Source organism: Jaculus jaculus, chromosome 1, assembly GCF_020740685.1.
Source record: "Jaculus jaculus isolate mJacJac1 chromosome 1, mJacJac1.mat.Y.cur, whole genome shotgun sequence".
Classification (NCBI taxonomy): Eukaryota; Metazoa; Chordata; class Mammalia; order Rodentia; family Dipodidae; genus Jaculus; species Jaculus jaculus.
This window is the reverse complement of record NC_059102.1, coordinates 143,717,744-143,732,493: the sequence shown is the minus strand read 5'-3', so window position 1 is coordinate 143,732,493 and position 14,750 is coordinate 143,717,744. Positions and strand designations below refer to the sequence as shown.

Sequence of the window (14,750 nt, the reverse complement as noted above, 5' to 3'; positions counted from 1 at the left end):
TCAGAGATAATCATTCAATCAGTGCAAAAATATCCACACCAGCTTAACCCGAGACCAGCCGTGTGTGTGTGTGTGTGTGTGTGTGTGGTGTGAGCACATGTGTACACACATGTTCTAGATGTGCCTGTGAAGCTGTGTACAGCCTAGAGGACACACATCTGAATCCAAGCCTTCCTGCCCAAAGCAGGCTTATCTACAGATCTTCTACAAGTTGCAATTAATCTCTAATTGAATTTTTAACCTCAAATGCCACATTATAAAAACAGTTGTGTTGCAGCGACGGCATCTGTCAAGTAATTAGACGCAGTTATGTGGAGGCCCCTGAAAAGATGAATCACAATGTCTCAGCCTGCATGGGAACAGCAACCTGGTCCCTTCTAGGGGCCTCAGGCCACCAGGCAGGCTGGACAGGGGTGGAGGGATAGACATAACAGGCTGGGCAGGTAGGTGCCAACAAAGCCATGGCACAGCTCGGGAGGCCCCAGGAGCCTCTTCTTCCTCATCCAGTCCACCTCTGCCCACCTTCCACCAAACACACACTGCATCTGCCCGTTCTTCCCAGTGGCTGAGACAAGGCACCACAAAGCAAGTTTGTGTTTTCTTTTCTTTGCCTTTTAAAACAACTTTTTTTTTTCATTTTTATTTATTTATTTGAGAGTGACACAGAGAGAAAGAGGCAAACAGAGAGAGAAAGAATGGGCACGCCAGGGCTTCCAGCCACTGCAAACAAACTCCAGACACATGCACCCCCTTGTGTATCGGGCTAACGTGGGCCCTGGAGAATTGAGCCTTGAACTTGGGTCCTTGGGCTTCACAGGCAAGTGCTTAACCGCTAAGCCATCTCTCCAGCCCATTTTGCCTTTTTAAAATATTTATTTGAGAGAGAGAAAGAAGGAGAGCGAATGGGCGCACCGTGGCCTCCAACCGCTGCAAATAAACTCCAGATGCATGCAGCACTTTGTGCATCTGACTTATGTGGGTCATGGGGAATCGAACCTGGATCCTTATGTTTTGCAGACAAGCACCTTAACCACTAAGGCATCTCTCCAGCCTGAGTCTGTGGTTTCTAAGTACCAGCTGGGGACAGGCAGGCACAGCGCTGCACCCGCCAGCTTAGCCTTTGTCCCTGGCCAGAGGATGCTGCTGCCCCCTGTGCAACTGATATACTGAAACCTCAGGAAGTAAGCTTGAAGCTGTCTAGGCTGAGGCCAGAAACCCTACACCCAGCATGCCCCGGCCCTAAGAGGACAATGGCCCTCCCACTAGAAGGGCCCCACATGTACTCTCCGGGGCTGGCTCTCTTCTACACCTGAATCACCATCGAGCAACCTGAGGATGGGGGGCTCTGGGGCTGCCCCTGCACTGGGATTCCAGCCCGAGTCTAGAAGCAGCCTGGGTCTTATGTGGCCAGTTGCTGCTCCAACAGGGACCCTCCTCGCGCAGCTCATCCTACAGGAGCCCCGCGGAAGCCGGAGGGGGTCAGAGAGATCCAGGCCCTGGGACTCCAGCCAGAAGGGTGAGAAGGACACTGCAGATAAAAGTCCAAGGCCCAGGGTGGCCCCATGACCTCAAGTAAACTGTCTCTCTGGGCCCCAGCTTGCTTGGCTGGTCCACAGGGCCATGAGATTGCCGACCTCCCGAATTAGAAAGCTTGTGTGAGATGACAGTGTACAGGGTGAAGCGGGCAGTGGCTGTGTGACAGACATGTGGTCCTGGCCTACCAGAACTCAGGGACGCTGAGGACGGTGGTGATGGTAATGTTGACGAAGACAACGGTGAGGTGATGGTGGCTGTGGCGAGCATGGTGAAGACGGCGATGGTAATGCCGATGACGGTGCTGGTAGGACGATGGTAAGATGAGTGCCAGCCACCTTCACCCATCATTAGGCTCCACCGTACTGACCCCCCTCACCACAAGCACCCTAACACCCCTCCACTTCCTCTCAGGATGCAGTTTCGCAGCCAGTCAGCCTGGGACGTTTCTCTACATCATGGCGCATCCGTGACACACAGCCCTGACCCGGATGCTCAGAAACTGGCCTCGCACACTCCACCCCCACCTCCATGCGGCATCCTGCGGATGAGGTTGGTGCAATGCCAGGCATGGAAACAGTAAAGCCTGGCCACCTCTCGTGCAAACGGCGCCAGGCCTCCCCGCGCCCCCTCTCCCCAGTAGGGCTTCTGCATAGGGCCTCATTTCTCAGGCAGTTAGGATCTGGGCCAGAGCTGGACCAGACAGGGCTGTGAGAGAAGGATCCCAACTCACCCATCTTGTGGGGCCCTTCTAAGATTCTGCCTCTTTCAGGAAGCCTTCCTTGATTGTCTGCGCTGGTGGCTGCCAGAACAGATCCTTCCTCCCAGGGCCCACATGCTCCCCCTCCGCCACATACACCTTCCTGGGCCAGGTATGGACTAGAAGCTCAACAGACATGTGAGAAAAGAGAGGAGTGCCTAGGATCCACCCCCACTTCCTGTGCCTTCATACAGAAAGAAATCAGCCCCCTTGAGTCCCATGCCCACCACCCGCGCACCCCCCCCCCCCCCCGCAGCACCCCAGACCCAAATCTGCTGCTCTGGCAACATTTTCTTTAAATGCGGGCGGATTCTGCTTTGGGCTGGTATCAGATGTCCGCCTTTTCATTTTCTTTCCCACTGAAACCAGAGCAGTCTGACTTTACTTCTTGTCTCCGGCAATTTCCCGCCTGGAGCCCTGATCCTCTCCTCACTTGGTTGAGGTAGCCTGGGAGCAGGCTCTGGCAGAGGCTGGCCTTCCAATTAAAACAGGATGTCTCTAGGAAATAAATGCTCCCCGCCCCTCCCCCACCTAGGGCCTTCCAATGCAGCAGGAGCCCGAGCTCCCAACCCCCACCCCTGCCAGACCCATCGAACCAGGGGGCTAGATGGGTCTCTAGAAAAGCGGAGGACAGATTCCTGATGGGAACGGGGATGTGGGACTCTGAACTTGCCCCTGCCTGTGCAGCTTCCAGCAAGAGGACACCCGCCCCCTCCGCCACAGCAACTGGGCAGTCGTTCCCTGGTACACACGGGGCAGTATGAGACAGGCAAGCACTGCACCTTTCCTGGGTGACCTGAGCCTCCTCGTCCTCAGTTGTGAGGTGGGGACGATGCTTCAACTGGCCCGTGGGCTGCTGGGAGAACTCAGCCAGCAGCAGGACACAGGGTACAGAACTTGAAGGAGCACTTGGGGGGAGCAGATAGCTGGGAGCCCTGCTGCCTTCCTGCTGGGCCCCAAACCCTCAGGAGCCAGGGAAATGTCTCTGCCCAGCACTGTCTGTGCATGGAAGGAATGAAAGAAGAGTGCCACTGAGCTCTCTCGGACCAAGAGAACAGAGCTGATCTCGAGCTTGGTGGGCAAGGGAAGCGCAGGGCTTAGCATCAGCCTCTCAAGGAAAGCAACGCCTTTCTCTTCTGTGGCTTCATGGCAAGGGAAGGGGGAACCAGACGCTGGTCTGTAGTCAGTGAAGGGGTGTTCTCTGGGCTTCCCCCCTCCCCTGGCGTGGGATGCAATCCTTCCTTCTTCAGGTTTGACCCGTGGGGCCTAACGAGCAATGACATATGCAGTGACACATCTCTCTGGCTTCCGAGGATGTGGGATGGTGAACGGGTTCTTTGCAGCCTCCACAAGGGCAGAGAGGGCCACTCTCTCACCCCCGAGCTCACCCTCGGCCGCCCACCGGAGGCTGCAGTGTGGATGGACATCCTCTGAGGACAGGGCTGTCTCCACCCACCTCCCAGCTCTGTGCCTCGGGGCCCTGAAGACAGTGGTGTGACAAGCAGAAGTCCTTCCTGAGCCCTTCCCACGCCTGGCTATCTGCGGAGACCTCTGCTCCCACCTTGTACACAAACTGTCCTGCAAGGTCCACCTCCTGTGACAAACACGGTCATCACCATCAGGTCCAGAAAGAGCTTGGCCTCAAAATCCCAGTGTTTGCAAGACCATCATAAGAGGACGAAAAGATCATGACTTCAAAATAAAAGAGAGACCGATTGAGATGGGGAGGGGATATGATGGAGAATGGAGTTTCAAAGGGGAAACTGGGGAGGGGGGAGGGAGGGTATTACCATGAGGTTTTTTTTTTTATAATCATGTAAGTTGTTAATGAAAATTTGAAAAAAAGAAAAGAAAAAACAAAAACCCCAGTGTTGGGTTCCTTGTGCTTTAAACCGATCCACACCCCTCAAGGGCGGTGCAGGCACCCACATCCAGGGATACCACAGCACCACCTTGCACGCTGACCCTCAGATCTTGCGTCCTCATCATTAAGAAGACAGGGTGAATGATTAAGTTTGAGGAAGAAAGGAAAGAGAATGAGGTTCCTGGTCCCCTCATCCCAGGATGAGGCCTGGGAGAACAGGGGCTGCTGGTCAGCCTGGTGGGGGGGTTGGGAGCAGCCCAAACTTGCGTCCTGTAGACGGGCTGCCCACTGGCCGGACCAGCCATCCAAGGCCCATCTTGAGCGCATTAGGAGCTGCTGTTAACAGATGTTTTCTGTTACGTGTTATTTGTTAGTCTAATGAAAGGAGGTGCGCTGGCTTTCAAGACCTCTCCGTTCAGTGGGGTTTTATATGGGAGGCCCTCACAGAGCTCTGGCGGCTGCGAGGCCGCGAGGCCCCTGCCAGGCGCGCCCGCCTGGCGGCTCCGCTTTGATTCCCAGGTTTGCAGCCATCCGCGTGGTAATTCCAGCTCTGGTTAAATGTCATTTTTAATAACGCCATCTCTGGCGTGTGAAGGGCTGTGCCTGACCGGCAAGGGAGGCCCTGGAGGAGGGTTAGTGGTGGGAGGATAGACAAGGAGGCGGGGTCTGGGGCTCAGGACAAAGTCTGGGGAGAGGTGGCTGTCCCCTTGAGGACAGTGGACACCCACCTTGAAGGGAAGCCAATGGATGTGTGATGGGCCAGGTGAGGGAGGTTAACAGGGAGGAGGAGTGGAGGGAGGACAGGAGCCAGACGGACAGATGCTTCTGTCTGACTGTCCTGGCTGGACCCTAGCCACCGTGGCTGGGAACTGGGAGATGGAGTCAGAATGCTGGAGAGGGTTCCAGACCTTGCCCCATATTACACCCCTTCATTCTAACCTCCCGGGCCGAATGGGTGGGGCGTACAGTGGGTGCTCCGTGAATGCAGTGGCCAGGTGAGCACAGCTTCTCCTCCTAGGCCCCAGGTGTGGCCTTCTGCACGGCCAGGCCTCCAGAGACGCTGGGGCTGGTCCCTCCCTCCCTTCCAGACCCTTCCAGCCTTTTACTTTGTGTGGAACCATGAACAACTGCTCCATCCCACCAAGCGGGTTGTTCCCACCCCAGGGAAACCCAGGAGAGGCAGAATCAGCTCTCTGAAGAAGCTTTCAGTGGGGTATGACTTGCTGGGAGTGGAACTGATAAATGCAGATGACCAGGCCAGGGAGGCATTCCCTAAAGCCTGGGAATAGACATTTCAACCAACCGAGTGATTGGGCATGTGTGTGTTGAGGGAAGCACATGTATGTGTTCTTGTGCATGTGAAGGCCACAGGGCAACCTTGGGTATCATTCCTCAAGTGCTGTATACTTTTTCTTTTCTTTTGTTTTTTCAAGGTAGGGTCTCATTCTGACCCAGGCTGATCTGGAATTCACTATGTAGTCTCAAGGCTGGCTTCAAACTCACAGCGATCCTCCTACCTCTGCCTCCTGAGATTAAAGGTATGTGCCACCACACCTGGCTACTTTTTTTTTTTTTTCCAAGTAGAGTGTATAGTCTCTCATTGGCCTGGAATTCACCACGTAGGCTAGGCTGGATGGCCAGTGCGCCTCAGGGATCCTCTTGTCTCTGCCTTCCTGGCCCCAGAATTACAAGCGTTTACTACTATGCCTGGCATTTTAAACAGACTCTGGGAATCAAACTCGGGTCCTCATGCTTGCAAGGCAAGTACTTTACCAAATAAGCCACCTCCCCAGGTGATTCTGACACCAATAATAATTCCTAGAAGCTCGTCAAACACAGCCAGAAACAGATGGCCCAACCCGGGTACTGTGCACCCTGGGCCCACAGACAGGGCCTATCAAAAGCCGGAGGGCTGGGCTAGGCTAGATGGAAGCCCTGATTTCCTGACCCCTAGTCTGGGAGCCCTCTCATTTTTCCTGTGGCCCGGGTGTCACAGGAGGTGACAGGCCCCTCACTTGCCACATCTTGAGCTGCTGAGACAGTTGTTCAGCTCTGGGTTGGAGTGTTCCTCTGTGGAAGCCTCTGGATCTCCCGCTTTCTGCTCTTCTACTACCTTCCACCAGTGTTTGAAGGCTAAACTGCGCTCTGCCTCTCAGCCCCAGGGCCTCAGCTTCTTGGCTTCTCTGTATAATTCATGGCTCCTTTGCTAGACCCTCCCACTGTCCAGCCCATATACAGAAAAGCAGATCTATCACAAAGAGGCCAATATTAATACCTTCCAGAGCCTACTTCATTTTAAGGACATAATAAAAGATATTACCCATACAGGGCCCCATGTGGAGGGCATCCTGTCATCACCGTGGCCCCCTAGAACCAGGCGGGGGAACCAACAGCTTTCCAGATGTGGAAGGGACTACAGCTCAGAGCAAGGGGGGAATCAGGGCTTTCTGACTTCCAGGATGGCTGGAGAGTCCGTGGCTCCTGGATCGTGCCTGAGGGGGCTCTCTCTGCTGTACCTGGTAAACTCCTAAGCTGGTGGAGGCCGCGGCCTTATCGTCATCAGTGGGGTTGACTCTGCCCCTCCCAGGCTGACAAGCACTATGCCGTATATTGCCCCTGCTCCTCTGCCTGGCGGATAAGTGACCCTGCCCCCCAGGAGAACCTAGACATGCTCCCCCAACCTTCCTCTGAAGAGGCTCTCTGCCACTCAACACCTCCCAAGAGCACTTAACCCTTGGCCACTCCACGGCCGCCCTGTGTCTGCAGTAGGAGATAGGAATGTGAAGGGTGTGGGGAGGGGACCCCTCTCACTCTTTCCTCCCAAAGCTGGACAGCTCCGTCCTTACGAGCCTATCTCCTGCAAAGCCGTGACACAGCCCTGTGACCCTCCCCTAACCACCTGATCACCCCTGAGTGTAACCCACTCCTGCTTGGGGTGGACAACCCTGGTCAGCCTGCCTCAGCATTCCCCAGGCTCCAGGGGTGACTCGGAATGGTGCAAGTGAGGAAGAGCTTTGGGTCAGGACGTGCCCAAGCTAGAACCCAACAGCATGATGTAATCTTGGCATGTAGCTGGGCTTCCCTCTTATAAAGTGGAGATGATCAGAGGACCCATGTCATGGGGCTGGAGGGAGACAACGGGGTGAGGGTCACAATACCCCGTTAGCACACAGTGTGCACTTGGCGGAGGTGACTACAGGTGTCCCCAGCCATTCTCCCACATTCCTTCAGCCTCCCACCATGACAGCGACCCACCACCTTCTCCTTCTTAAATTTTGTTTTATGTTTCTTTATTGGGGGGTGGTAGGGAGTATGGGAGAGCCAGGGTCTCTTGCAGCTGCAGACAAACTCAAGACATATGCACCACTTTGTCCATCTCCACTTTACATGGGGACTGGGGAATCAAACCTGGGACACCAGGTTTTGCAAGCAAGTACCTTTAAACTGATGAATCATCTCCCCAACCCTCTCCTTCCTGCCCTTCCATTTTTTGAGACAGTCTCACGAATCCTAGGCTGGCCTTGAACTTGATATGAAACTGAGAATAAACTTGAACTTCTGAGCCTCCTGCCTCCACCTCCCAAGTGCTGGAATTACAGGTGTGCACCTCATGCCTGGTTTATGCAGAGCTGGGGATGGAACCCAAGGTTTTGTACATGCTAGGCAAGCTCTCTACTGACTGAGGCCCCCAGCCCCCAATATTTCTTTCTTAGGATATATTCAGGGAGAACCTGGTGTTGCCCCTTAACCCCACCCCAAATCTACCTAGTCACTCGGGGGAAGGCACAATTCCTTGGAATCTGGACACCATAAAACCATGCCAAGTTTTGCCTTGTCCATCCTCACAACTCTGCCCAGGACAAGCCAGCTGAGGAGCCTCACTTTTCGGTCTTGGGCACTTAGAAACTGGCGTGCACACACACACACACACACACACACACACACACACACAAGGTCCCTCCCCCACCTTTCAAACCCTGCAGTTCACAAACCCCGAGTGGTCTCCCCAGCAGCCAAGCCAGGCTCCTATTCCCAGCTCCTCACCCACACTGGAGACAGAGGCTTGAACTCGGGATCCCAAGCAAATCCAACATCCCATGTGAACTCTGTGGCTTTGGAAAGGTCGCTGTGTCTCTCTGGGCCTCCAAATAATGTGAATGATCACCATAAGCCCTGCCCGATGCATAGGGTAGCTGTGAGAGCCTCAAGGCACTAGCCTAGAAACACTTCATGGTGCACCGTACATCTGCTCAGGGACTGCCACGCCCTCATAAGGGACATCCTTTGTTGCCACCTCACAGAAGACAACATATAGCTTCAGTTTCTTTCTGGAGTCAAGGTTTTGTCTCCAGGTATTGTCACTGCTACTTTAAGTCTTACGGCCAGAACGGCCCCAGCCTGTTGGGTGCCTGGTGGAGGTCAGTCCCCAGCCCAGGCCGCCAGCTCCACCCTGAGGAGATCCTGGATGGAGAAGCAGGCGTACCCTGAATCTGTAAATGATGGCCACACAACAGGTGCCTGCCCTGTGGACAGAAAGCAGAGAGGCGACCAACGGCCACCCACACACCTTGGTGGGCTCACTGCAGGCCCTGCCCCCCACCTTGTCCTCCCTCTCCCTGCTCCCCGGGCACCAGCCAGGAGACCTCCTCACCTGCCTGAAGATGCTCACACTGTGCTCTGCTCAGATTCCCAGGAGAGACCATCATAGGTCTTTTCCAAGCCCATGTGGAATTGTGACCGCAGTGGGGAGTAACCCCACAAATATCTCTGTACCCTCACCTGGGACCCAGTGGGGACCCAGAGAAGGGATGTGACTCACCCAGTTGGCGTCATTCATGGAAAAGGCAGTGAAAGCCAAGGGCTAGACCCAGGAGTGTCAACCCAGCCCAGCACTGGTTAGGTGCACGTGACTGTTCTCACCCACCAGGAGGATGGAAGAATGAAGAAAGAAGGAAGAGAACAGAGAACACAGAGGAGGAAGAGCTTGTCTTCCAAAGGCCCCATTCTGGGGAGCCCCTGTATCACCCTCAGCCCTGTTCCTGACTCACAGACCAGCTTTTGCCAATATCCAGTTCCAAAATCAACTCCAATGAGGCTGGTTAAAATCTGACATCAAGATGGGTGTGGTGCCTCAGGCTTTTGCTCCTAGCACTTGGGAGGCAGAGAGAAGAGGATTGTCACGAGTTCGAGGACAGCCTGGACTACAGAGTTCCAGGTCAGTCTGGGCTACAGTGAGATCCTGCCTCAAAACATCCAAAACAAAACAAAACAAAAATCTGAATCTGACATCCACTGTGGAAAACAGCATTAGTAAAGAATTAAACAGCCTGGCATGGTGGCACATGCCTTTAATCCCAGCACTCAGGAGGCAGAGATAGAAGGATCACCATGAGTTAGAGGCCACCCTGAGACTACATAGTGAATTCCAGGTCAGCCTGAGCTACAGTGAATCCCTACCTCAAAAACCCAAAAAATAGAAATAAAAAATAATTAAACATAGGCTGGGTGTGGTGGATCATGGCATTAATTTCAGCACTCAGCAGACAGAGGTAAGAGGACTGTTATGAGTTCGAGGCCAGCCTGGGACTACAGAATGAGTTCCAGGTCAGCCTGAACTAGAGCAAAACCCTACCTCAAACCTGCCTCCCCCCAAAATTAAACACAGGCCAGGTGTGGTGGTGCACACCTTTAATCCCAGCACTCAGGAGGCAGAGGTAGGAGGATTGCTGTGAGTTCCAGGCCAGTCTGGAACTACAGAGTGAGTTCCAAGTCAGCATGGGCTACAGTGAGACACTACTTTGAAAACAAAACAAAACCAAAAATTAAACATAGAGGGCTGGGGAGATTGCTTAGTGGTTAAGGCACTTGCCTGCAAAGCCAAAGGATCTCAGTTCGATTCCCCAGGACCCATGTAAGCCAGATGCACAAGGTGGTGCACGCATCTGGAGTTTGTTTGCAGTGGCTGGAGACCCTGGAATGCCCATTCTCTCCATCTCTCTCTTCCTCTGCCTTGTTCTCTCTCTCTCAAATAAATAAATTAATTAAAATTAAAATTAAAAAATTAAACACGGAATTACCATATGCCCCAGCAATTCCACAAAGAACAAAAGCAGGGACCCAAGCAGCTATTTTTATCCCCCCTCCCTTCAACACCACTGTCCACAACTGGAGGCCACAAGTGTCCATTGGTGAATGAACACACAAACAAAATAAGGCATATCCACACAGAGGAACACTCTTCAGCCTTGAAAAGGAAGGAAATTTGGGTACATGTGACATGACTGAAGCTCTTAGACATTATGCTAAGTGAGATAAGTCAGACATGAAAAGACAAACAGTGTAGTTTGTTTGTTTGTTTGTTTTTGGTTTTCCAAGGTAGGATCTTAACTCTAATCCAGGCTGACCTATGTAGTCTCAGGGTGGCCTTGAACTCATGGCGATCCTCCTGCCTCTGCCTCCCAAGTGCTGGGATTAAAGACATGCGCCACCACACCGGGCTTCGTAGTCCATTTTTTACCAGGGCCCTTGCATGGTCCGATTCAGAAATAGAAAGTAGAATGAGGATGTCAGGGACTTTAGTGGGAGGAGAATGAGAAAAAGGAAAAGTTCTAGAGACAGGTGGTGGTGCCAAGCATACAACGTGAGTGGGCTTCATGCCACTGAACCAAACACTTATAAATAGCTAAAATACTGAAGTCCTACCCTAGCTATATGTTATCTTGAGAATAATGCACTGAAGGTCAGGTGTGGTGGCTCATGCCTGTCACCCCAGCACTTGGGAGGTGGAAGCAGGACGATCAGCAGTTCAAGACCAGCCCTGGCTACATAGAGTCTGAAGGCAGCCTGGGCTACAAGACAGCTGTCCCGTAAAACCAACCAACCCAACAACAAAAGCAGGTCTGCCCATCTCTGATGGCCCTCCAGGCCCTCTACTTGGCCCTACTGGCCCTGTTTAGAAAGGGGGAAAGGCAGCCCCAAGCTCAGATATACCAGTAATCAGTTGCCACTCAGCCTACCAGGGCCTCGGTTTGCCTGGCTCATCCAGGACCTCAGACTCCAGGTACCCCATCACCATGAATACCCAAGAAGGATCTGCTCGGCATTCCCTGGGTCCAGCCTCCTCACAGACATCCCGAACTTCTCCGAAACAGGTATCAGGGCAGAGCAGCGGCAGGGCCCGCCCTGGCTGGGGGCCTCCCCTGCCTGGCTCCAGGGACCGTGTTTATTTTCACAGTGTGTCCATGGCCCGGTTTCCGCCCTGCCCACAGGAGGGAATGCTTTAGAGAAACTCTCAGTTATTAATGTGGTTTCTTTTGTTGTAAGTCATGGCAAAGGGAGAGAACGAGGGTTTATTTTCCTAACGTGCTTGGCATAGCTCAGCGCCCAGCGCAGCCCTCAGCGTTTGAGTCCGGAGGAACCCGAGACCCTGGTTTGTTCTGAGTCACCAGAGAGGCCACAGCCTCCGTAGCCAGTTGGGGGGAAGGGGAAGCTTGGAAAGCCATTGGCAGACACTGGCTAGATCTACTGGGAGCTTTGAGAAAAGTAAAGGTTTTTTAGTATTTGCTTAATTGCCAGGATAAGAAAGATCAATATTTCAACTCATCACTTTCCTGCTAAGTCGTACTTTTCTCATGAGGGGCTTCTCCATTCTTTGCTGCTCAGCCTCCTTCCCTCTCTTCTTCCCTCCCTCCCTCCCTCCCTCCTTCCTGCGCTGGCATGGAACCTCGGGCCTTGTGCAGCCACTAAGCCACAGCCCCTGTGGCCACTTTCTACTGGATTCACCAGGATGAGGGAAAGGAAGACAGTCCCTTCATTCCTACCTCTGGAGTCCTCAGCACGGGGTGATCCCCCAATCCATGGCCACGGTTAAGGGGTACCTAAACACAGGGATGAGCTGGAAGCTGCTGCGGCCTCCTCTGTCCACTTTCGGCCTGCAGACCTTCATCCAGAGAGACGCCTGGCCTGGTGCCCAGAAGCTCAGTGGTCCCCAGGACAGATCTGGGCTCAGCTTCCACAGCAGGTGGGATGCAGAGTGAGGGCATCCTTGAACCTAGCCCAGCCTCTACCCTACTTGACACCACGCCCGGCAAGTCCTCTGTCCTCAAACACACTGGTATAGGGGAAGCCACTCCACTGGAAAAGGCTGGTAGGTCTCCTGGGAACTCGGGAAGGGTGACCAAGCCCTTAGGGACGTCTGGGGACACACAGTACCCATCCAATCTCCTGGAGGCCTGGGTCTCACACGCCAGCTGACATTAGCCAGCCTGGGACTCCCCAAGAGGAAACTCCATTTGGGCGTTCACAGGTCACATCTCCGAGAAGGCAGGACTTGTGCTGCCTGTCACCCACCAGGACCGGCACTCAGGCCTCCCTTTTTATCTTTCCTGTCACCTTCTCCTCTCCTGCCGTCTATTTCTTTTTCTATTAAATTCTGTCTTCACTTACAGAGAGTCAGGTTCTCTCCTACTTTTGCCTGTCTTTCCTGTCCATCTTTTCCCTACCTTCAGTTTATCCCTCCCTGTTGCCCATGCCTGAAGTCGCACTCGTGAGAGCAAAGCCAGAGAACAGCACACGGGGAACATTCCAAACTGGACCCCTTCCTTCCACCCCGACTCCCAGGGCAGTTGGCCCCCGCTCCATGCGCCACTTGAGCAGAGAGAGAGGGGGGCCAGGCCCCTGCAGCTGATGGGAGGTGGACTCAGGTCAAGGGAGCCAGCTGCCTCCCTTCAACTGAGGCCGGTGCCACCACTGACTCAGGCTGGCGTTGGCGGGTGTTGTCAGAAGGTGCTCTGTGGAAGGCAGGAGTCTTGGGTGTCTCCAAGGCTTACACACAACCCTGATCTCAAGCCGGCCGGATGTCACCAGTGTCTTCCAGTTCTGCCAGCCTGCCTGAGCACCCCAGGAACCAACAGGCTAGTATAGGACGGGTCTCTCCAGGGATGGATGGGAAGGTGGGGAGCTGCCAACCTCTCCTCTATCTTTTCCCCCCCATATACACACACACTGTTGGGGGTTCAAATAGTCAGGCGGCCACAACCTCCAGCAGGCCAGTCTAGTCGCCAGAGCCAGGGGACAGGAGCGATGGCCTCAGACCACCCCACCCCCACTCCAGGGCCACTCTAACCATCCCCTCCCCTCAGCTTCCCACTGAAACTCTTGGCTTTTTACCCTCATTTCTCTGCCTCTTCCCACCCCCACCCCTTCTTTGAAGAGCTGAGTTGAGGACTCAGTGATCCCCTGTGACATTTTTTTGGGGGGTAAAAAAAAAGGCCACTTGGGTGGATTGTTTGTTTTTAAAGTCCCTTCCAGATGACCTTTAACCTTCGCAGGGAAAGAGAAACCGAGCCGGCTGTCCACCTCAGAGGACCCCCTGCCCAAACTTCAGGGTGGTGTTGCACAAGCATGCCCACCCTAAAAACTCTGCAGATCTCCTAGCAGCTGGAGGGAGGGGGGTGCGGTTAATCAGCAGAGTTTCACTCCGTGGCGCTGCCCCTCCACAGCCTCAGTTTCCCCAGCAGTAACAGAGCAATGACACCCACTTCTCAGGCTTGAGGGGCGAAGACTGGCGCAAGCGCGAACGGTTTTGCCCGGGTGGTCACACCACCCCAAGGACTTGAAGCGGCTCGGATCCAAAGACGCAACGCCTCCCCAGGCGGAGAGTTCAAGACCATCGAAGCCCACCCCATCGCTGATAGCGCCTCCAGCTGTGGCTGTGGGCAAACAGGTCCCTCCTATGTGCGGGGGGGGGGGGGGAACGACCCCGGAACCCGCCACCCGGCCGCCCCTTGCCCCCGGGGAGACCCCCGTTCCCACGGCCCGCGCGCGCACTCACCGTCCTGCGGAGCCGCCTCGCTGCCGCTGCTGCCCCCGGACGGCTCGCGAGCCTCGGCCTTGGCCGCGGGGCGCGCCGCCCTGCGCCCGGCCGCCGCCACCTCCTCCAGGTCCAGGAGGTGGCTCACCGAGAAGTTCTTGCGCGCCTGGGCGCAGTCGCCGGGCGCGGGCGGCGGTGGCGGCGGCGGCCCCGGGCCCAGCGCCGGCTTCTCCAGCGCGAAGGCGGCGGCGGCGGCCGCGCTGTCCATGCCTCTGCCGTCCCGCCGCCGCCTCCTCCTCCTCCTCCTCCTCCTCCTCCCCGCTGACGTCCGTCGGGGAAACTAACTTTCCTCCCTCCTCTCCCCGGCCGGCGCCGCGCGCGCTCCGGCCACACGCCCCTTCTTGAGGCGGACCTCGCCCCCGTCCTCCCCTCCCCCGCCGTCCGGCTGGAGGCGGGGCTGCCGGGGGTCCCCACCCTTCCAGGCACCGTTTAGGGATGGCCAGGTTCCTGGATTGGGGGGGGGATGTCTTTAAATCCCGCCCCCCAACCAGAGATCCCGGAGGTGATGGAGGAGGGATCGGCCTAGGCAGGTTGGGGGAGCGCAACTCTTAAAACCAGCTCCTCCCTCCTGTCCCCCAATCCCACCCCCACCCTGATGGAGACAATCCTGGGTCCATTTGGAATACCCGGCTCGCTCCATCCAGCCTCAAGAAACCCTTCCACATGGAGCAAGCTTCCGGATGGGTATCAGGGCCATTTCTTTGGTCTGTCACTTAGGTGTC

General features: G+C 55.1%; 1 protein-coding gene across 1 annotated transcript in view; it reads right to left on the bottom strand.

Annotated features, from left to right (window-relative positions):
• Prrx2 (paired related homeobox 2) overlaps positions 1 to 14,260 on the bottom strand; it is a 61,081-nt gene extending 46,821 nt beyond the window's left edge. Inside the window, exon 1 of the mRNA XM_012952010.2 lies at positions 13,990 to 14,260. Coding sequence (XP_012807464.2) covers positions 13,990 to 14,236 — 247 coding nt within the window. The 5' untranslated portion in view covers positions 14,237 to 14,260. The remainder of the gene's footprint in view (positions 1 to 13,989) is intronic.
• Positions 14,261 to 14,750: the final 490 nt, after the last annotated feature.